This window comes from Caloenas nicobarica, chromosome 31 (assembly GCF_036013445.1).
Source record: "Caloenas nicobarica isolate bCalNic1 chromosome 31, bCalNic1.hap1, whole genome shotgun sequence".
NCBI classification, from domain to species: domain Eukaryota; kingdom Metazoa; phylum Chordata; class Aves; order Columbiformes; family Columbidae; genus Caloenas; species Caloenas nicobarica.
In genome coordinates this window covers 3,102,878-3,125,414 of record NC_088275.1, presented here as the reverse complement: position 1 = coordinate 3,125,414, position 22,537 = coordinate 3,102,878, and the positions used below count along the sequence as shown (strand labels likewise).

Genomic DNA, 22,537 nt, shown 5'->3' with positions numbered 1-22,537 from the left:
GACTAGTATGAAGCACATAGATGTGTTTGTATAAGACCTAAATGTGAATAAGAGAATGAAAACATGGAAGTGACAGGTTTTGAGACTGGGTAGTGTTGCCATATCATACATTAATTCACAACAGATATTTTTTTATTCTCACAGATTTTTTTTTTTTTTTTTTGTGAGGAAGGGCTTTCTGGACAATATGAAGTCTGAAATCCTCTACGAACAGCAATAGCACAATTACTTCCTTATCACTGTTTTTATACATGTAAATAAATACATGTAAGATAATGAATGCATGTATGTATGTGAAAGTTTGGCTGACTCAAAAGCTCCCTCTGCAGCTGCTCGGTAAGCAAGCTCATGCCAGGAGGGTGAGAGTGGCTCTTCCCACAGCCCTGTTCCTGCCATGCGGCTTTGTGGGAAATGCCTTGGAGTCAGAAACTTGGCAAAGGATGAATAGCTGAAACTGGAAGTGTCTGGTAAACAGCCAAATACAGGACAAAAGCTACAGGAGGATGCTACCATATGAGCTGTTAGCAAAAGAGTAGGAGTCATGGCAAAAATTGCCTGGCAGAGCTGGCTCTGCTGAAAGGAGCTGGGGATGAATGCCAGTGACTCCACACTTTTCTGAAGCTGCCAGAGGTTGATGTGTTGGGCCGCACCTATAAGAAGAGCACCTGACAGATACTATTCAAATCCTCTCTCAACAGCATGTCTCATCTCCCCTGCATAGCTCCAGAACAGTGAGTAAAAGTTGGGTGTGTAGCTCCAGCTGGGTAGCAGTTCTGGTTGTCACCATGACCTTGGGACTTGCCAGCCCAAATGAAGTGTACATGCACACATTGAACAGTTTCTGGGTTCCCTTCAGAAGGGATAGGTAAGAAAGGAGAGGTGGTGGGGTATCCCTGTATGTTAGGGAGTGGTTTGATTGTCTAGAGCTTAATGATGGTGACAAAAAGGTTGAGCGTTTATGCATAAGAATCAGGGGGAAGGCCAACAAGGCAGATATCCTCGTGGGAGTCTGTTATAGACCACCAGATGGGATCTACCCAGGAGTTCTGAGGGAGCTGGCAGAGGTGCTCACCAAGCCACTTCCAACTATTTATCAGCAGTCCTGGATAACTGGTGAGGTTCCAGTTGACTGAAAGTTATCGAATGGGATACCCATCTACAAGAAGGGGCACAAGGAGGATCTGGGGAACTACAGGTCTATCAGTCTGACCTTGGTGCCAGGGAAGGTTATGGAGCAGATCATACTGAGAGCCATCATGTGGCACACACAGGACAACCAAGAAATCAGGCCCAGTCAGCATGAGTTTACAAAAGGCAGGTCCTGCCTAATCTGGTCTCCTTTTATGACACGGTGACCCGCTTATTGGATGAGGGAAAAGCTATGGATGTTGTTTGCCTAGACTTTAGTAAAGTCTTTGACACCATTTCCTGCAGTATTCTCTTGGAGAAACTGGCTGCTCATGGCCTGGACAGGTATAGTCTTTGCTGGATGAAAAACTGGCTGGATGGCCAGGCCCAAAGAGTTGTGGTGAATCAAGTCAAATCCAGTTGGTGGCTAGTCCCAAGCCATGTTCCCCAGGGCTTAGTACTAGGGACAGTTTTGTTTAATATCTTTACCAATGATCTGGAAAAGGGGATCAAGTGCACCCTCAGTAAGTTTTCAGATGACACCAAGTTGGGTGGGAGTGTTGATCTGCTTGAGGGCAGGAAGGCTCTACAGGGAGATCTGGACCAGCTGGATCGATGGGCCGAGGCCAGTTGTCTGAGGTTCCACAAGACCAAGTGCTGGGTCCTGCACTTGGGTCTCAATAACCCCACACAGTGCTACAGGCTCAGGGAAGGGCGGCTGGAAAGCTGCCTGGCAGAAAAGGGCTTGAGGGTGTTGATTGACAGCAGGCTGAATATGAGCCAGCATGTACCCAGGTGACCACCAACATCCTGGCTTGTATCAGCACCAGAGTGGTCAGTGGGACTAGGGCAGTGGCCATCCCCCTGTACTTTCAGGTGCTGGAGAGAGTTCAGAGAAGTACAATGAAGCTGGTGAAGGGGCTGGAGCACAAGTCTCATGGGGAGCAGCTGAGGGACCTGACGGGGTTAGCCTGGAGAAAAGGAGGCTGAGGGGAGACCTCCTCATTCTCCAAAGCTACCTGAAAGGAGGTGGTAGCACGAAGAGTATTGATCTCTTCTCCCACGTAACGAGCAATAGGATGAGAACAAATGGCCTTCAGCTGCGCCAGGGGAGGCTTAGATGGGATATTGGGAAAAATTTCTTCCCAGAAAGAGCTGTCAAACATTGGAACGGGTTGCCCAGGGAAGTGGTTGAGTGACCATCTCCGGAGGTATTTAAGAGACTTGGAGATGAGGTTCTTAGGGACATGGTTGAGAGGTGGACTGAGCCATGCTAGGTTAACGGTTGGACTCAATGATCTTAAAGACCTTTTCCAACCGAAATGATGCTATGATTCTATGATTCATTTCCCCCTCCTCATTTCCATACATATTCAACATTTTTGCTTATTATTTTGCAGCTTCTATGCTATCAATTATCTCTTGGAAGCAGAGTCATTTTGGAGGATCCCCTAGGCAAGAACACATTGGAAATACTCTGAGGAAATGCTTTCAGATAGTTTTGCAAACACTCACTAATGTTTTATACATGCAAAGTATTGTGGTGTTATGATGTTAATAACAGGCTTCTAGTATTAAACTCCACAGTATTGAATCATAGCGTCTCTTTAAAATATATGCAAGGGCTAGCCATGTGATTTTCTGAATCAGGCAATGATAAATACCTTAGGAATTTGATGGGGTTTTTTGTTGTTGTTGTTTTTTGGGTTTTGGTTTGGTTTGGTTTGGTTGTGGGCTTTTTTCCCTATGAAAAGCCAGCTCTGCATTTGTTATCCTAATCATACTATTTAAAACAAGTTGGCCAAATATTCACCTTTCCAAATCAGGGCATATTTGTTGATTTAAATAATATTACATCATCTAAGGGGGCTGGGTCTGTGCTTCAAACTTGGCAAGAAATGCTGCTTCATCACAGCAGGTCAAGTTGGGCACAAATCAGTCCTGTAACAGTCCTCTGTATCACCAAATCTTTCCTGAGTAATCTTAAATTGGTTGCTCCTCTCTTCCTTGGCTCACTCGTATGTTAAAAGCGGAATGATCAGCTCTGGTTTCTTTGCCAGAGCATTGCTCACTTACCCTGAGTTTCCCACAGCACTCTGTTCTACACTCATAAGTATTTTCCTGGTGCAGCTGTGACCACAATCACTCGTGAAAGGGACTGGGGGTAGAGCAATTTGTTCCTAACCAGACCAAGCAATTCCTAGATGCCTCTCACCATCTCACTTTAACCAAAATGAGCTTTCTCCCCTCATGTTTTTTCCTGGATTTGGCCAGGAATTGTATTGCAGGGGAGGAGACCTATCATGCTAAACTGGGGCCACAGCTGCCACGTGAGGCCCTTGCACCAGTGTTATATTCTTGCCTTGGAAAAGAACCGAACACCAAATGAGGAGCCAGGCCACCACAGACAATGCCATACTGTGCTAGGAGTGTCTCTCCAAGGCAAGCCTGACACTTACAGTCATGCAGTGACTACAGTGTCTGTGAACACGTCCCAACAAGCTTTAAACTGGCAAGCACACTTCCTACTAATACTAGGTTAGGCTCTTATGCATTCTTGGAGGTCACGATGTTAAGCAAGGAAAACAAACTCCTGTTTTCTAATGAACTGCAAGGATGAGTCCTGCAGAGCCTCTGCACAGCTGCAGCACTGCCAGGGCTCCTGCGCAAGCCTGAGTTCAGTCCTGTGGGCTGCCTTCGCACTGTCCAGGCTGCAAGAATGGGTTTGATGCTTAAAACCATGAAATGAAAGGAATCTGAGGATGGGACTGTGCAAGTCACGTGCTGGTGAGAATAGGGTAATCAACACAAACATCAAGCAAAACAATTACTGTAATTATGTCAAATTTTGTTTGGGAAGTAATGGAGCCTAATGCACAAATATGACGTTATTTTCTTGCGTCAGCCTGGTGGTCCAGGAAGGTGTATAAAACCATTCATGATTCAGAAACCTTCCAGCAGGTTCTCTTGACTTCTCCTCGGTGAACTGAGTAAGTTGGATTCTGATATAACTTCTTCCTAAAAAAAAAGTATCATTTTGAAATATTTCTGTTTACTTCAGGGCTAGATTTTGGATTAATATTCTGCAATTCTGTACAATATTCAGGAGTTAATTTTCATGAAAGTGTAATTTTCTAATTATTCAGTTGGAGGAACTGATGGACTGAGTTTAACAATACATTTAAAATCTAGATAATGTTAAAGACACCTACTTCCATTACTTTATGGAAATTTAATGCATATAGAATTTAGGTAACCTTAAAATATCTTAGCCAGCAATATACATCTGGCAGTGTTGCTCCAACCTTGTGGCTTCTAATTTTTATCTAATTTTGGATAGAGGTATCATGCTTAAATATTGAGATAGGCTATATAAATACTTGAGATTCTGAGACAGCTGCAGTCACCTTTCAGACTGGAGCCAGTTATTGGGACACAGCATCTCTATGGATGTGGCTTTACAGGGTTTCTGGTCTGACTTTGCAAATGCCCCACGTGGGACCCTCTTGGGCACTTGCTGTCAGTCCGAATGGCCAGGGCTTTGTTAAATCATCTGTCAATACAGATATGCAGAAGAAATGGGAACCCAGAAAATGTCTTTTCAAGGCGTATATCCCTTGGGAAGTTGCTTTGGGTGTTTTTGTTCTGCTTATGCAAGGCAGTGGTCTTATGCAAAAGATTCAACAGGCTGTGTAAGAATATATTATCTACTATAAATGTTTTGTACTGTATGCTATGTCTGGTCTGGTTTTCAGCTATCCATTTTCTCTGGATTTTTTTCTGGATTTGCAGGTCAACTGAAGGACATAGAATTAATAGATGTAGTAGAATGAAAGTGTGGGAGCCTGAAGATAATATTTGGATTAGGGTTTAAGGTCAGGAGAAGTTTAGCTGAATAATGGGTATTTTGACATTGTGCCTATAAAAACAAAAGAAAACAAAAACCAAGAAAAATTGTTTGAGTCAAACAGAGCCTCACCCAGGCTTTCTTAATATGCAGCTCAGCTGGACAAAAAATAAGTAACCCCCTTGGCTGAAAGCAAAATATTCCATTTAGTCTGAAACAACAGATAAATTATCTCCTTCATTTGGTGCTTTGATTTGGAATTTGGATGAGTTTGAAATGACATCCTGAAATGTAGTTTTATGACATTTTCCAAGTTACCTCCCCACCCTACCGTTTATTTCAAAAGAAACAAAGAAGGTGTAGGATTCAGTCCGGGTTTGTGAATAGTTTTACTCTCTCTGAAATGTAAATGCAGGTGACCTGCTTTCAGGTTTTTGCTGTGCTTCAGCTTTTCCCTTGTGACCTTACAAAAGACTCTTAGTTGTTCAACTTTCCAGTTGAGATTGATACTAAATTTGCTGTATTAAAGTCACCTGTTACACTAAAACCATACTACTTGGTATCCTTATGGGATTGACTGCCTCATGTACAACATAGGGATTACATATCTCTTTCTGTCTTTTGTTTGCTTAGCCTAGAGAATATGTAAACTTGGTACAATCAAACCTCTTGTGTTTTCCATTTCTGCAATGCTTGGTGCTGTGTTACCCTAATTTAACCGAACTCCACCTCTGGAGTCCAAATTACTAGAAGAAAACAGATGTTATTTAAGCAGCAGCTCCGAAGTGGTCGTTTGGCGTCTGCAGGAAAGAATCGGGTTCTGAAAGGTCACAGAGAAGAGCAAAGAAAAGCAGAACAGCATGGGTATCAACCAACTTGTGTTTCTTCAGGGCTCAAATGTTAATCCTGTCCTACCATCTCCTTTGGTTTTATATTTGCTCCTTCCCACATCTTGCAGGTCTACATCACAGCTAAAAGATGTCCTGTGAGAAAACCGTCTGCGCTGAGCCGTGCTCTGTCCCATGTGATGTGAAATGCCCTGAGCCCCGTGCCACTGCCTGCAATGAGCCCTGCAATATCACCTGCCCAGACTCCCACGTGATTATATTCCCACCTCCAGTGGTCGTGACCTTCCCAGGACCCATCCTCACCACCTACCCACAAGAAACCGTCGTGGGCTCCACAGACTCAGCTGAGCTGGCTGGTGCATTAGAGTCGGGTGTGGCAATTGGGTCAACGCAGAAAGGGACTGAGTGCTTGGAGTCCTGCATTGATCGGAGTGTCCCACAGATCGTGGCAAAGTGCGAGCCCCAGTCTGTCACACAGTGCGCTCCCCAGTGCACTCCCCAGTGCACTCCTCAGTGTGCTCCCCAGTGTGTGCCAGAGCGCTCCTACACCTATTCCACCCGCTGGGTACATCCGTGCCAGAGGCCCTTCTGTTAGAAGATCTAATCATCTTAGAACAGAGAATAATCACGGGAAAAGAACAAGCAAAGAAGTGAAAGAATATGGCACGTGATTTACAGGCATGGTTACTGGAGAGGGAAGCAACCCCCAAAACAGGGCCCTACATTTTATTCCTGTAGAATGCTTTAGCTTAGATTAATGCTTGCTTTATTCTTGTGGCTTTGCATCTTCTGCCGGTGCTTTTAACTTTCGCTACCCAGTTTGACATTGACCATGGCTTTAAAACAAAGCACACATACGGATTTGAATGTCAGACTCAGCAAGAATGAGGAAAGTGAACATCTTGATGAAATGTGTCACACTGGAATGGGTAATTGGTTTTAGCTTTTCTTGTCTCTAGAAATATCCTCTTCCTAGTCTGCATTATTCTTTCTGCAAATGTTTAGTCCACTTTGCATTTACATTAAAATGCTGCTGCATCAAACCATTTGCCTTCTGAATCTCCTTTTTCCTCTGCTACTTATGTGCCATGTTCTCTTGGTGACACTCAGCCTCGCATAGAGGAACAGAAGATAGCCTTGAGACTCTTTCTAGACCACCCAAAACTTGATGCCCAGGTAAAGTTAAGGATTTGGTTCTGCTCTGCAGGCACTTGTGCAAAAATGGGAAGTCAGCTATATAATTCAGGTTGCAGTCTGGAAAACAGCGAGCAGAAGTCTATTTCACAGAGAAATGTGGGTCTGCATTTTCTAAGTATACAACTCTAGAATATAGCAAAATGCATATTTTTAAAAAAGCATCCTCTTCCAACTCATAACCAGTCCTATTTGGAGGATATCTTTCCCATAAACAAACTGAACTGAGCCAGATTCAAGATATTCTTCATATTTCTGCAACCAAACTTTTCCGGCCTGCTTTTGCAAGGAACTCTTTTTTCACATATGAGTGTTAACAGTCGGTGTGTGGACCTGGAGGACCTGTATGTCTTAGTTAAAGACCCAAGTATCTACGTCTGCCCAGCTGGTGCCACCAGTGCGTCTCTCTAGGCAGACGCTGTTTAGGACAGGTGTGTCCTGCTCATACCAAGCAATTTCAGATGCTGTTTTAATACTAAATATTATGTTAATTTCACTCTTCCGTAATGGCTACGTACATGTGTGTGCTTATTTAAGTCACGGTCTTTCGGTGCCTAGGAAATACTACCTTATTCTTGCAATTATAGCTATCTAGAAATATTCCAAGACTTCCACAGAACAAAGGGAATCTGAGTGCTTGACAAACATGCACTGATGTATTACACGTGTAAAGTGGTATGTTAATATAATGTTAATAGTATATTATTTGGATTACATTCCCAAAGACTCTGTAATAACTGATTTGGGAAAAAGGTCATGCTTTCACACATGTTTATCTCCGTATCTTCTCAGGAATTTTTTTTCTAGTAAACTGATGATTTTATTATAAAATTGCTTTTATTTTGTTTTATGACAATACCTTTCATGTTGATGATCAAGACATAGGGCTGTTTCCAATCAGCCCGAGTTTAAGAGAAGAGCTCATTAAATACATTTGGACCCCTCAGCCCAGCAGTTCCAGAAGTGCAAATGTACTCTCCAGTCGACCACATTCTAAAACAACCTGGGTTTTTTAATATGTAAAAAAACCCCAAGCAGTTTTTATCACTCTGCTGGGTAGTGTTTGTTCTTTCAAAGAGCTAATACCCCAGTGGCCTAAGTGTCTTTACTAGGGAAACCACTCAGATAGCAACCCTGCCAAGCCTCAAGCTAGCAGGCTAGAAAAACTTAATACTATGCATTCACAACTAGCAACATTGCCCCTGTAGCTCCCCACCACAAACTCAACTAATTCCAGATGTTAAACAAATTGGACATTTGAAGACAGAGGTAAACACAGGAAAACATGAGCAATAAACCAGATCTAGATAAACTACCAAAGCTACCTTTGCAAAGACACTTGGCAACAGCCAGGAACCCATTTTCCCATGTCTGGGAAGGTCTGATGGGGCAATCAGCAAATGTCGCCATCAGAGGATTTGGAAGTTCCTCTTTATTTCCAACTCCCTCCCCAGCCTGATGGGGATATGCTCTGGAGAAGCCTGGTTTCTCCTGCTAGGCAGGAAAAGGTTGGTGGGGCTGCGGGACCCAGCTGGGATGCAGGTCTGGTCACCTAGTTCCATGCTGGGACTGCTGCCCTCCTGTGGAATGAGCTCGAGCTGACTCGGACACTGGTGAGAAGATAGCTCAGCAGGGACTGCAAAACCTACCTGCAAGTCTAGATGTGTGCTAAAGGCAAGTCTAGGTACAGACTCCTGACCAGGGTCATCATGAACCAGCCATGAATGTGGACTGGATTAGCGTCCCGAGTCTTTGCTGCTGATTGCATGCCCAGGAGAGCTGCTGGTGTACCATGGCTTCTACAAAGTCTTCATCAATGCCTGTTCATAAAGATCAGCACAGTGATAAGCCTGTGCCAGTCCCTTAATCTCCTTTTCTGTTTACACTGTGAGACAACTCTAAGTCTGCTGCTTTCCCGGCTGTTCTGCTGTTCATCACTTTTTGCCATCACTAATATTATATGGAAAGTAGGTAGTTATTGTGTCACTTTTTACAGAAAAGATAATTGCTGCCCTAAGTCTAAATAACTTGCTTCCATGGAATGACTTGGATTAGACTCAGCTGTTGCTATATTTTGAAAGGTCTGATGTAATTGTAGTATTTCCTAAACACCACAGTTAGGTTTTAATGTTTGATTGCCCTGACGTAAGTGAAATAACAGACAGTTTTGGTCTGTCAGCAAGAAAAATCTAGACAAGGAAAGAAAAAACATGGTTGGGAGGAGAATTGGTTCATATTTTCCATTGATGTTGGGATACTCAGTAAGTTGCAAACTTTCAAACCAGCTTATTAAATATGAAATCTTTGGAAAATCTGGGCCACATGGATCTGTGGGGTGAGAGTAGAAGCTTTCACTTTCTTGTCACTCCTCTTCAGGGTTACCTGGCTCTGAGCAATGCACTCGATTACCTGTGCCTATGGTTATTCTTTAGAACAGCTACAATAAAATGCAATACGAATGCCAATACTGTGAATGTATTAAAAAGATTGACAAGTATCAACAATTATTCCATTCTGAGCAAGCAAAATTTTCAAAACAGTTAAGAGTGTTTCACCACACATTTGAGCAGGAACAGTGCTCACGATCCCTTATGTCTCATTAAGATTTAATCTTTGCATATGAATCAGCCCTGCAAATCTTCAAAGCAATACTCTTTAGTTTCCAAAACTTGAGTCAGTAAGACATGCTAATGAACCAAAAGAGATACTTTTGCAATGGTAATACATAGGAGGTACATCCTCCCATGATGCAAGTTACTATTCCCTCCCTGTAATACTTCTATGCCAACCCACAAGTGTCAGTTACCAGGCTCTCAAGTGGTATAAGCAACAGAGGTATGCCAAATAAGAAAGATTGAGAGACCTAACTTGAAAATATTCTTTAGAACATGCACATCTGGAGGCTGAGCACCCTCCAAAATCACATGGAACCACAACACATCGTGTATATGTGGACCCAAGCCGATTTGTGGATTAAAAAAGGCATAGTGTAGTTAATGTGGAAAAGCCAGGATGGTAACGAAGTTCGTAGTGATGGTGGCTACACTTCATTGAAAAAGGTCAGGATGGAGCTCTCTGCTCTGGCATTACTCATCACTGCTCACCATAAAGAATGTTTGTGTTTCTGCGCTTAATCTGCTCCTGTTTTTCTCTTTGTTAACTAGTTTGCTCTCAGTGTGTCAAAATGATCTCTAGATTATGGTGAGTCACTATGAAGATCCCTGAAGCAACAGCCTGGGAAAGCCTTGGGCTTGCTCAGAACAAGCATTTCAGGACATGTTAACAATGATGGCGCTCTGACCACAGTGATGGTGGGGGTTACTACCATCCTAGTAATTGCTGGAATAAGATGCCCCAGTGCTGAGTAATCATTTCTCTCTAAAACATAACATTAGTGATGCTTCCTCAAGGAGTCTATGACTGAAAGCCTTAGAATTAATGGTTGTGTTATATTAGTCATACCAAAACTTTTTTTACTTTGTTTTGGCGTCTTCTCTTTTTTTCAAACTCCATGGGCCAAGCCATCACCAAGGCACCAAGCAAAGAGTGTGGCTAAGGCCAGGAGCCAGCACTGTCATGGAAACAGTTGAATTGCATGTAACTTCTGCCTAAAGGGTGCTCCAGTGTCATACTTTGCTTTTGTCTTGTACATCTGGGAGGGCTGTGCCAGGGCATTTGCTGCTCTGACACTGTTCCTGATGGGCTAGGAAGCCCATTTACCTTCCTGGGAAGGGGATAAGGAATGGTAAAGAGCTGTGAGGCAGTCAGAGCTGAAGGCTCCTTGTAATGACAGCTTGGAATCTGTTGCAGTGGTGACTCTATTCAATTCTAATTGATAGATGTTTGGAGGACAAAAAATGTGTTATGACATATTTCATCAATTCTGGTTCTTAGGCTTTCTATAGAAGCTTTTGATGCCACACACAATTGCAGTGTCTAACCCAAGCTATGGGTGTGTGTCAGGACACTCCTGGGTTCCTGAGCCAGGGGCTGTGCACCAGTGTGCCCATCCTGTCCTTTCCAAGGCACACCGGGGGTTAGGGAGGAAGAACTGCTTGATCTGATCTGAAAGGACAATGCACATATTCCCATTATAAAACTAAGTTCAGTTTTCCCTGGTAGCGGTCAGCAAACAGTCATCAACTCTGAACTCACCCAGAAAGCTCACCGCTAAAATTGTATTTTCATGCTATAAATTATTCATTTGTTATTGCTGCTGACTCATAAGTGTTAAAGACCAAACCACCAGAGGAAACAGAACTGCTGAAGGTAAACATTAGTAAAGGCACCGCTAATGCTGTTATAGCTTGAAAAGGATTAGCATGGGCATTGGTTTCTTAACAGTCACTGCTGTTCTTGCACCTATTAATTGTTGTCGCTGCTAGTTCTATAAATCTGTCTCCTGCAATTTTGCATGCTATTATTTTATGCTTATGTGGTAAACCCCTCAGGAAAGGCAATGTCACATGATCTGCCTTTGTGCAGGATCTGTCCCTTTAGGGTGTCCAATATAAGTGGAGCATCTAACAATTACTGGAATTTACAGGCTACATAATAACGAGTCTATAAGTGCTAATCTGGAATTTTCTGTTGATTCCACAGAAGGGTGCCAACCGTGTCCAAGAGTGGTCAGAAATTCACTCACTCCTGTCCATTATTTTTACTGATTTATCATTACAGCTCCTTGATGTTTGTTTAAGACTTACAGAGACTCAACTCTCCATCCAAAAAAGTCATTTCATGCAAGGTGAGGCAAATTGTAAAAAATTCTCTCCTCTGCTTTGTACGGTCTCACTATAGAAATACTTTCATACTGGAGATTATTTTTAGGATGATTATTTAACCAGAGATTATTTTAGGATGATTATTTAACCAGATTCTCATCTAAACAAATGTTCATTCCTTCATATATAGCTGCTGAGGTTTAAATCTGTTTAATCCCACCCCTTCCACCACAAAAGATTTTAGTGGTTCTCACATCTTGTGGATGAGTAGACAACACACACAACACCCAAGATACCTTCTCCTTTGCTGTTAACACCCAGAAGAGCCTTGGTCTCAAATGAAAAAACACTTTAGCATCATTGTCTAATATTTTTAAGGGGAGGAGAAAAGGAAACCAGAAGGCAAATATTGTGATGCAATTGAAGCTTTAATTGAAACAGGACAAAGCTTTCACAGCAGCAGAACATGACAATCCAGAGAGTGCAGAATACATTTTTAAGGTTTGCCGGGCATGTGGTTGTCTTCTTTTAGGGCTGCAGTTTGAAAGATGATCTTCTGTGTTCATTGCATTTTGCAGCATTTTTGAGTTGAGTTTAGGTTTCACCCGTTTGATTTTTTAAATTATATATATGTTTTTTAAATCCCAGACACTGTGAAACAGGGTACCTCTCAGAATCAAACCAGACCTTTAAGCAGTTTTTTCCACTAGATCTCATAAGCCATTAAACATCAGTCCATATACCAAGAAAGGTCAAAATAAACAGGATCTAACTTGCACTGATGATTAGTCTTCTATAAACAACTTGATTTTAAACTGAGGTCTTTTCTGTATTTGTCATGTAAAAAAACACTTGAACACAGGGTTGGGATCTTGTTAGCAGATACTTAATCCAACAGGAAGGGAAATATAGTGTCTGGGCTTGTTTCTTAGGGTGGCTGAGCCCAGTATGCTGTCCCTCTGGAAGCCATGCTCCTTTGCTCACTCATGGACTGGACTTTTCTCTGGTCCCTGCTTGGTCCAGCTCTCCAGGGAATCCTGCATAGCTTAGCAAGGCCCACAGCTCCCACGACGGTAACTTGCGTACCTGCGGGAATAGCAGGGGAAGGAGTACTTGCCACCCAGGGAGGCACCAGACCCAAAGGAGCTCTCATAGCCAAAGGAGCTGCCTAACTCCAGTGGGGCCGAGGTGCCCACAAAACTCTCCTGAGGGCAGGAGCTGAGGATGGGGCCTGGGAAGACAATGGTCACGGGTGGCGGGTAGACCACGGCACGGGAGTCCCCGCAGGAGGTGACGCAAGGCTCGCTCCAGGCATTGGCGTATGGCGGGGGGCAGCTCACGTCGCAGGGCGAGTAATTGCAGATCTGCCTGTAGGAAGACATCTTTCTGGCTGGAAGTAAGCCTGAAACAGAGAGGGCAGGGAGAGCATGGGTCAACAGCAACAGTGCAGGTGCATTTGCAAAGGGGAGCCTCCTTTTATTCAGACCATATGATATTCAAAACTGACTCTTCCATAGCTAAGTATAAAGTATGATTGCAATTCATATGCAGAAATTATGTAGATAACCTGTTAGAAGTCAGCAAGGCCTCATTAAGGACAGGTGAGGATTAACCTAGCAATATTTATTTAAAACTCTTCCTAAAATTATTGTTTTCTTTTGCAAAACACTCCCAGGCATAAATAAAACCATTAAGCATTCTTTCTCTGAAACATGTAAACTGCTTTTTAAGTCCCATCTTCTCCATATAAAACCCATACCCTACAAAGTCTGCGAAGCTGAAAGAAGTTACAGAATATTTTTTAAGAAAATAACATTCTCCCAAGAATAGGCAGACATATTGAGTGCTCAGACATAAATACATTAAAACTCTTATTAAAGCAGCTATTAAACTCATAGAAAATATTTAACTGAAGTCAAACTTACTCAGTTCACCACCAAAGAGAAGCCAAGAAGAGTGGTTTGAAGATCTCTGTGCTCCAAGTGCTTTTATACAGTTTCTCGGAGCAGCTCCAGGGTCTGAGCCATGCTTCGGGCATGTGGTCCTTCCTAGTTACAAAATAAACTTCTGTGCATTTGTCACGTCAACGGGTGGAGGAATCCTTGCATATTGTTTGCTGTTGAGCAATTATTAGTAGATTGGTATCACATCCATGTTGCAGCCTACAGAAATCCTTCATCTCAAAACAGGGACAGTATTCACCTTGGTTTCTTCTTACTCATTGTAGAAATTAACTTCCTTCTTCCACTTGTCCAAGCTCAAAAGCACATAAGACAGAGACAGATCAGTAAAACAGGATTGCTGATTTGACAAAACAGACTTTTAAATTTTTTTTTTTTTTGAAATAATGTATTGATTTTGTCATGCTTGGTGAAAAGGTTTTCAAACCTTTAAGGTGCAAAGGGAGATGAAACTTAGAGACCTTTATACCAATATCGGCAAAATACCGATCTCTCCTTTTATCCCCACGCTCTTTTCCCTCAATAGGTAAAAAAAATCTACCGACTGCAGCCCCTGGGTGCTTCAGTTATGGTGATCATCCTGTTCACAGCTACAGAGAAGCAGCTGTGTGACATAAAGACCTTTCTGATGTGTCTCCAGCCTAGTCTGAAGGGGTGGCGGAGGGAGCGGGAATGGGACTTACATGCTGCAGAACTCTTCTTATCCCACTTCGTTCCTGGTGAATATTATTATATATTGCCCTAGTTAAAAACAAAGCAAAACAGGGCAAGGGAATCCTTGCTTAGGAATAGTAGGAAGGAGTTAGTCATATGCACAAGTTACTCCAAAATGTACTGCTTCTAACACCACCATTGTTCTGAAACATCAAGTCGAGCCCTTTCAGACAGTGGATCCTGGTCTAGCTATGTACATGAATATGCAATAAATAACTTCACAATTGTAAAATTGTACCCAGCTCCTCAACCAATTGCCAGATCACAGTGGTCAAATGCTAGGGTCCTCCTTTACCTGGATTTAAATTTCATGATCTTAAAGGATTTATTTGTGAAAAATATTGCTTACAGCATTTAGTAATTGGAGAGCTGAATTAGATTTCACATGATCATTTCCTCTTGACAACAAAACTCATTTAAGGAACCATGTCCCTGCATTACTGTGAGCTCAATTTCTGTGGGTGTATCAGGTGGTATAGAAATAATTATTTGTCTTTGCTTTTTATTATAAACAGAGACATTAAGCTGGTCTTGCTCCTGAACCTACTAGGGAAACTACAACTCAGAAAACAGAAAATAATATATCAAGTCTAGACCCAAGGCAGAGTAAAGATGTCCTGGTTAAGGTACAGTGATTAGGAGCAGATTTTCAGCATAGCCTTTGCCAGGAATTTGGGGAGCGTGTTTTAGATGCCCTCAGTGTCCTCTGTGCATTGGAGTAAGGACATCCTCCCCTCTGCACTTGCTGCAAGAAGCTCTCTCCACTGGGGATAGTAATCCTTCCTTTCACCATGCATAAAACTAGTTGGTTTCATTTATTGGTTCCTGAGAGCAGTGACTGTCTCAGGTCTCTATTTTCATAGTATCTGGGCATCAATCTCATTTACATAAGCTAAGAGGTAATACAATTATAATTATAAATAATAACAGTAACAAGTACAAGACATGCCTAAGATCTCCTCCCAGAGGCTCACTTAATTGCCAAGAGATGTTTGGTAAATTATTTGGCCTCTGTCTTAATCACCCCTTCCAGAAATCATCAGTAGTCATTTCTCATGTCACGTGGGTGTTACACAGGCTTCCATAGAGTGGCATTTTAAGTGCTGAAGAAAATTCTTAATATAGCATGAAACTGCAAAAAGGGAAAGGTTAGCTTGGGGGCAGAGAAATCAGATGAAAATTGGCTGTGGCATACATGGAAATTATGCAGTGATGTCTGAGATCAGTTTAAACAAAATGAGTTTCATGGGCAAAACCCCAGGAGCTACCAGATCTGTAAGGCAGTAGCAGAGAGTCCTCACACTGGATTCTCCAAGTCTTGCAACACATTCTCCATGGCCCTGCAAAATACCTTTGGAATTATATCCTGAAAAAGCCAGGTGGATCATAGTTAAGGTTGCTAATTCAACACTAATGGTCATCTGATTTGGGATGTACTCTCAAAGGGATGGTGAAGGATGAAGTACGGTGCAGGATGGCTATAATCTGGACATCTACAATTCTTTTTCTTTCTGTATTTACAAGGAGGATACTACCTTATGGAAATGACTGTGAAAAGTGGCCATCAGCAAGTCTTGAAGATGCACACTGTACAATACATACCCATGCTGCCATGACACTCAAAGGTCTGAAGATCATGCAGGACTAAGTTGCAGTTCCTGCTGCCAGAGTGAGCACAGTAGAGTGGCAGAGCAGTGGGGCATGGGAAATAATAACCCTCTATTTTTTTTTGTTTCAGCACATGCTTTGTGGGCTCAACATCTCTAGGAGGGCAGGTCTACACCAGGCAGAGGCTTCCTGAGCTAGGAGTGACCAGTCTCCTTCCAAAAGGAAAGAAGTGACAAGATGGTGCCTGACTTGTGGTAACTACTTCTTGTCCAAACCAGGCACTTCTGAATCATTATTTTATTTTCTTTGTCCTCACCCAATAGTTTTCTTCTTCCTCAGACTCCAGAAATGCTCTCAGTCTAAGTCCTTGCCTGGAAATCACATTTGCTTTGTAATCATGACAGTTTCATTGCTGCCCATTTTAACACTCTCATCCTTATTTCTCAATCTTAGTCTTTTCTTTTTATGTCTCAAGAGAATGCAAAATCCTTGATTTTTCACTGCTTTATACACAACCACTCATTTGTACAACACCCAAATGAATTGAGTAATTTTTATTGTTGATTTCTTGATGGGATTATTAAAAGACTGAGGCTAAATAATACACTCAGCCACACTTGTTGATTCAGTGGGAGAGCTGGGAGGAGCACAGCACACCATATCTTCATTCTTGCATCTCCTGCACTGCGACCCTTGTTTGGAGAACAAGAAACAAAATTGGAAATTGTCCAGCTCCAAGGCACTGACAACCTAAATATGCATCTCCAAGACATAACAGGAAGAAAAATGACTGTCTACACAACACAGAAGAAAAGTTCATTTACAGATAATCAAGGCTGTGCAATCAGTACTCTCAAACATAACTGACACAGACTTTCTGACATGTCTCAGTCCAGAAAAATAATAAGGCAGGGATAGGCTGGCTAACATAGGTTGCTGAGTTTTGCTAATATTATTTCTGCAGTTCTGTTTCCAAATACGGTATGTAATGAATGTTGATGCATGAAATTTTTAGGATCATTAAAGGGTATTCCCTAAGCTAAGGCTGATTATCATGACAATATTTCTGCCTTGGTTCTAAGCCCAGTTACATTGGCTGAGAGCTGGACATGAATTTCCATTTTTCTTGTATAAAAGTTAAGACCTATCATTAAACAGGGCACAATCTAGTACCCACATTGTGCAGTGCTCAGTTCTGGGAATTGCAAAAGTATCTACCATGATGACAATTTGTAGCTAACAGTCCAATGCTGAGGACAAACTTTGAATTTTAAAAGAAGGATTTACAATTGTGTTTCTAAAATCCAATTTTTCTTTCTCTATAAATGAATTGCTAGAAAAAGCTAAAACTTTAAACTGAAATAGTAATAAAAGGATCAAACATTCTACTGCGGTTTTGGACAAAAGTCTGAGACCTCTATCTCCATCTCTGACTTAGTATTTACAATACTATGAAAAAACAAGCAAACGCCAATATATGGAAAACTTGTATAGTTTATATGTTGGTTAAGTTACACGAAATCAACATAATTTGAGAAATTAATTTGCATATTCATAACAAATACGTTGGGTCTCCCTCTATCCCCAATAGAGTTATAACCAAGATGGAAGTCAGTCACCCTGTTTGACCTGCAGGATCTCTATGGGGTATGATGTAGATGGAAAACCATCTGAGGTAGATTTTCTTACTTAGGAGAAACAATATCCAAAACAATTACCTTGAATGAGTGACATATGCAAAAAAAAAGTATTTGGCAATTTGAGGGACAATGAGTACAAATGAGGACAAGAAGGATTCACCTCCCCCGGGGCAAACTGAGAAACTGTATAAAAGCACCTGTAGCCCAGAGTCTTCAAACCACTTTGATTATCATTCCTCTTCTGCTGTTCCACCAAGTAAGTAATTCTTTGTGGGGCAGGGGAGGGATTGAACTAATGTGTCAGTTGAATTTACTTCTAAGAAATTTGGATAAGGAGTGTTGTAGGAACTATTTCAAGATGAGAAACAGAGTAATAGGAAATAGACTAAATAGAGTAAAATGCATTTTGTCTTTCTCACCTGTAACTCTAAAGAGATTTACCTGTGGCACTTGCCCTCTGATTGTGTTCCTTTGCTGACACTGGATTGAAAAAATGAGGGCTACATTTTGCAAATGCACCTGTACTGTTGCCGTTTACCTGTGCTCTCCCTGCCCTCTCTGTTTCAGGCTTACTTCCAGACAGAAGGATGTCTTCCTACAGGCAGATCTGCAACTATGGCAGCTACTCGCCCTGCGACGTGAGCTGCCCCCCGCCATACGCCAATGCCTGGAGCGAGCCTTGCGTCACCTCCTGCGGGGACTCCCGTGCCGTGGTCTACCCGCCACCCGTGACCATCGTCTTCCCAGGCCCCATCCTCAGCTCCTGCCCTCAGGAGAGTTTTGTGGGCACCTCGGCCCCACTGGAGATAGGCAGCTCTTTTGGGTCCGGTGCCTCCCTGTGTGGCAGGTACTCCTACCCCTGCTATTCCCGCAGCTGTGGGATAAACCACCCTGATAAGCCCAGCAAAGTTCCCCAGCAGAAGCAAGTTCAAACTCGCAAGCAGTGAGTGAGCAGAGGTGCATGGCTTTCAGATGGGCAGTGAGAATCATCCAGAGCTGGGCATGCTTATCCATCCTGAGAAACAAGCCCAGACACTATATTTCCCATTTGTATCAGATCTCTGCTCACAGTATTCTGCCTCTGTGTTCACTTTCTTTTTACTTTGTTGTTGTGTAAGTTTAACTTCATTCTTCTGTATTGTTCTCTGCAGCATTGCTGTGGTCAGATAAATTCCATTTGTCAGTTCCAATAAAATCCTTTCTGCATCACAATATCATGAGTTTTGCTTTTATTTCTGTGTTTTCTCAAATTATAGCCAAATGATGCTAAAATAATCCTTGATGACTAGTCTCTTGCATTATTTAAGGCGTTCAAAGGAAATCCCAGGTCTTGATGTAGATGCTGAATGTTTCATAGCCATGGATGATATAGAAATATCATGGGTTTGCTGTGTTTGATGGCCTTGGAAGCCAAAAGAAAACCTGATGCAGGCATTTACCTAGTGAACATTACCTTGGCCCCCTATTTCCTGCATTCTGGTGGTGTTAATGCAGCTGTCCCTGTGAGCATGGTGAGCCTCAATACTTTGCAAGCCAGTGAGGCATCTGTAGAGCCCTTCTTAGCCCTTCTGGCAATAATTACATCCAAGTCACCATACCATTTGTCCTAGAACATCCCATAAGGACATGGGAATGGAAAGGAAATGAGAGTCAGGCACAGCTACTAAAAAATCGGGGCAAGGGGAGCCTGGAAGGCACAGGTATACTTCAGGATTGTGTGTATAGCAAAAGGATGTCTATTCACTCCTTGCCACAACAAGCTCACGAAGGCATTTTCCCCTAAGCAGAGTAATAAATGCATCATGAGATGGTCAAAGGATTATTAGCTTTTCTCACTCCTGAAATGACAGTCAAAATCTCTGATGGTCTGATTTGTAGAGTCTTGAAAATGCTGTTTTCCACATGCTGAAGTGCATGAACTCCTGGCATAGCTGGGCTTAGCTAACCACATAGTTGCCACGCTTATCAGCCAAGGCAAAAACACAGGCTGAAGCCTTGATTTTGGGGTCAGCATGCAATATGGCCTTGGAGACTCAAGACAGCAATGCTGAACATAGTGCACTACACAGATCAAGGATACAGTGGTAGAATTCCAGCATCCTCTCACTGATGATGAAAAAAAAAAGGTTTGTCAGACCTATTGTTCCCTCTACCTCCTATCCGATGGATGATGTTTTTCCACCTCCTAAAAGTCTTGAATTACATGAATTTAAACACACCCTGAGCAATATCCTGGGGTATAAGTGCTGTTGTGATGAGTAGCAGAACACAGGCAAGTGGGACACGTCTGTATCTTTTGGACACCTGTCATGGAGAAAATCCCACTGGTAAGAGCTCTGAGCTCTTGCTGGGACCTCACCCTGCACAAAGTCAACTGCTGGGCAGGTGCAGGTGTGGCTTTCCCAGGACAGAGACTATGCAGTTAGGAATGCAGCTCTTGCTTTAAAAGACAGCATTTTCACAACACCCCTGCAGTCTAAGTGGTTGTTACGGGAAAGACAGGTGTGCCTGTTCCTGCCATCATTACAGTCAAATTTGAGTGGGTTTTAGGTTCAGCAGCAGGTCCTCCCCTCTCAGGCCAGAGGAAGGGAAGAAAACATGCCTCCATCCAGAAGAAATAAAATAAACATAGAAGGAAAAATAGAGGGTCATACAATTTTACAGAAAGGTAACTGCAAAGAGAAGCTACTGATGCAGCAAAGCATTGAATGCATAAGGCCTCACTCATGGGAGACGATCTGCCACCATTAAGTCCACGAGGATCACTTAAGAGAGCAAGAAATTCTTTCAGATTGAAGGCAGAAACAGAGCTAAGCAGACCACTCAAAATCCAAGCAGTCTGTGCCTCCATCAGCTTCCTGCCTTGTGCCAATACTTTCTTTTTTTTTTTCCTTTATTCTTTGCTGTTTATTTTTCTACCTTGAATTTCCTTCAAGTATTTTGATAAAATCAATGAAAGAGATAAACACACTGGGATTAAGAAAAATAAAAAGATAGAATGTGGTATTTGTGCAAGGATATCTGTTTTTCTTCTGCCAGTGCAGAAAGCTACAGCTCAGAAGACAGGGACAGGACTGTGGCTGCTGGCTCACCACTTGGATTTACTCAGTGTAGCTGAACCACTCTGGCACTTTGAAGATGTAAATAATACTTTCTGCTGTGTAATCCTTAGCCATATTTCCATGAAACCTCTAGAGAAATAGTGCTTAGATGCACTTTTTGATACAGTTTTCCTTGTTCGTCTCTCAAGGTCAGCTGAAGATCTACAAGCGGAGACATTTACAGGTCTATGGCATAGGTTAGACATCTCATCTCTGATGTTGTTGACTTTTTCTTTTTTTCCCCAGACAGACCTGAAATGGTCAGTCAGGTGGTAAAGTCTGCTGAGTTTACTCACAACCTTATACCAATGCTGAACATACAAAACTAATGTCACCTATAGCAAAATGCTTCCAGGTTTAGGAATTACAAAACTGTTTAAAGATTATGCATAAAGATTAACCCATGTGAAACTAAGAACAACAGCATAGCCTAAGCAATCCTCTGCTGTCATAGAAGTCCCTGCCTAATAATCTATAAACACATTTTCACAGACTATTTCAAGTTGAAAAGGCAGACAAATCTTCCCTGGAGACAGACTCATGTCAAACTCTTAAAAGGATCAGGGTTTTAGCAGAATATACAGTTAAAGGTGCTCTTCTATCTGCATTTCAATACTTGGGAAAATATTGAAATTAATCTTAATTTAATTTTAGCGAAGTTAGCAGGGACCATATAATGAGAGGAGTGTCCGGAAAACATTTGACAACTGAGCACTATTTTCCACTTTCTCAAACTCCTTGTGTATATGAAATAATCTTGCTGATGAGGACCTGTTTCTTTACCAACTAGTATTTGTTGCATATTCAGCTCATCTTGATGATGCAAAAAATTTTCTGACTTACCCTAATCACTGTGGTGTTCCCTCCTTCATCATGTTGTTACACAATATTACATCTTGTGGTTTGCTCCCTTTCAAAACTTCAATGACCAGGTCCTTCCTGGTATCAATCCACTCCCTTTGTTGGTTTTGTGTAGGAATGAATCAAGCTCCTTTTTTGTAATTAACTTTTACATACTTCTCTATCATAAGTGATATTAGGCACCTGCCTGCATGGTCAACAATGCCTCAATAATGTCCATTGGAATTTATTGCTGTACTTCACTATTTGCTGAGAGTCTGTGAGCTGAATCCTTTGCATCCTCCCAGATAACACTCTGCTAAAAAGGGTTCATGTAATACTGAACAACAGCTGAGGACCTACTTGGCTAATTGCTCTATTTAACTTAGACCAATGTTTTAGTGCTTCCAGCTGGTACCTGAGCACTGCTGGATACTGCCACCTGTTTATTGAGAACTCTTTGTATCTACTTTCTTTTAATGCAGTCTTCTGGTCATTTAAGTTGTTCTTTGAAGTGTGGCTCTGCTGATATTCGTTAGCCTTCAGTTTCTGTTTCCTGTTTGTTAGGATTCTGCCAGGAGGCACTTTTACTTTGCACAGTAATAACAAGTTAAGCAAGCAAAAGATGTCTACTCTTGGACATTTACGATCCCAGCTAAGGCAGTTTCATGGACTCAGAAAGCTAGATATGAAAGTACAGATAAGGAAAGTGGATTCAAACTTCCTGTATTTCAGACTGGGGTTTCATCACTAGTTAATTTTTGATCTTTGGGAAGTTCATTCTGCTGCTGTGCACTATCTAATATTCTGTCTTTACTTCTCTATGTTATATAGAATTATAGCATAATCTAATATTCCCTCTTTATTTCTTTATGGTAGGTGAAATTAGAATAGTTTTGGTAAAAAAAACAATGGAGAAGTAGGAATGAGCT

At 42.0% G+C, this 22,537-nt stretch overlaps 1 protein-coding gene across 1 annotated transcript; it reads right to left on the bottom strand.

The window, feature by feature from the left end:
- Positions 1-12,787: 12,787 nt before the first annotated feature.
- Positions 12,788-16,022, bottom strand: LOC135999946 (feather keratin 4-like). Its single transcript, XM_065653521.1, has 2 exons — positions 16,019-16,022; positions 12,788-13,143 (listed from the first exon to the last, which is right to left on the bottom strand). The coding sequence occupies exons 1-2, from the start codon at positions 16,020-16,022 to the stop codon at positions 12,788-12,790; spliced, it is 360 nt and encodes a 119-aa protein (XP_065509593.1).
- Positions 16,023-22,537: the final 6,515 nt, after the last annotated feature.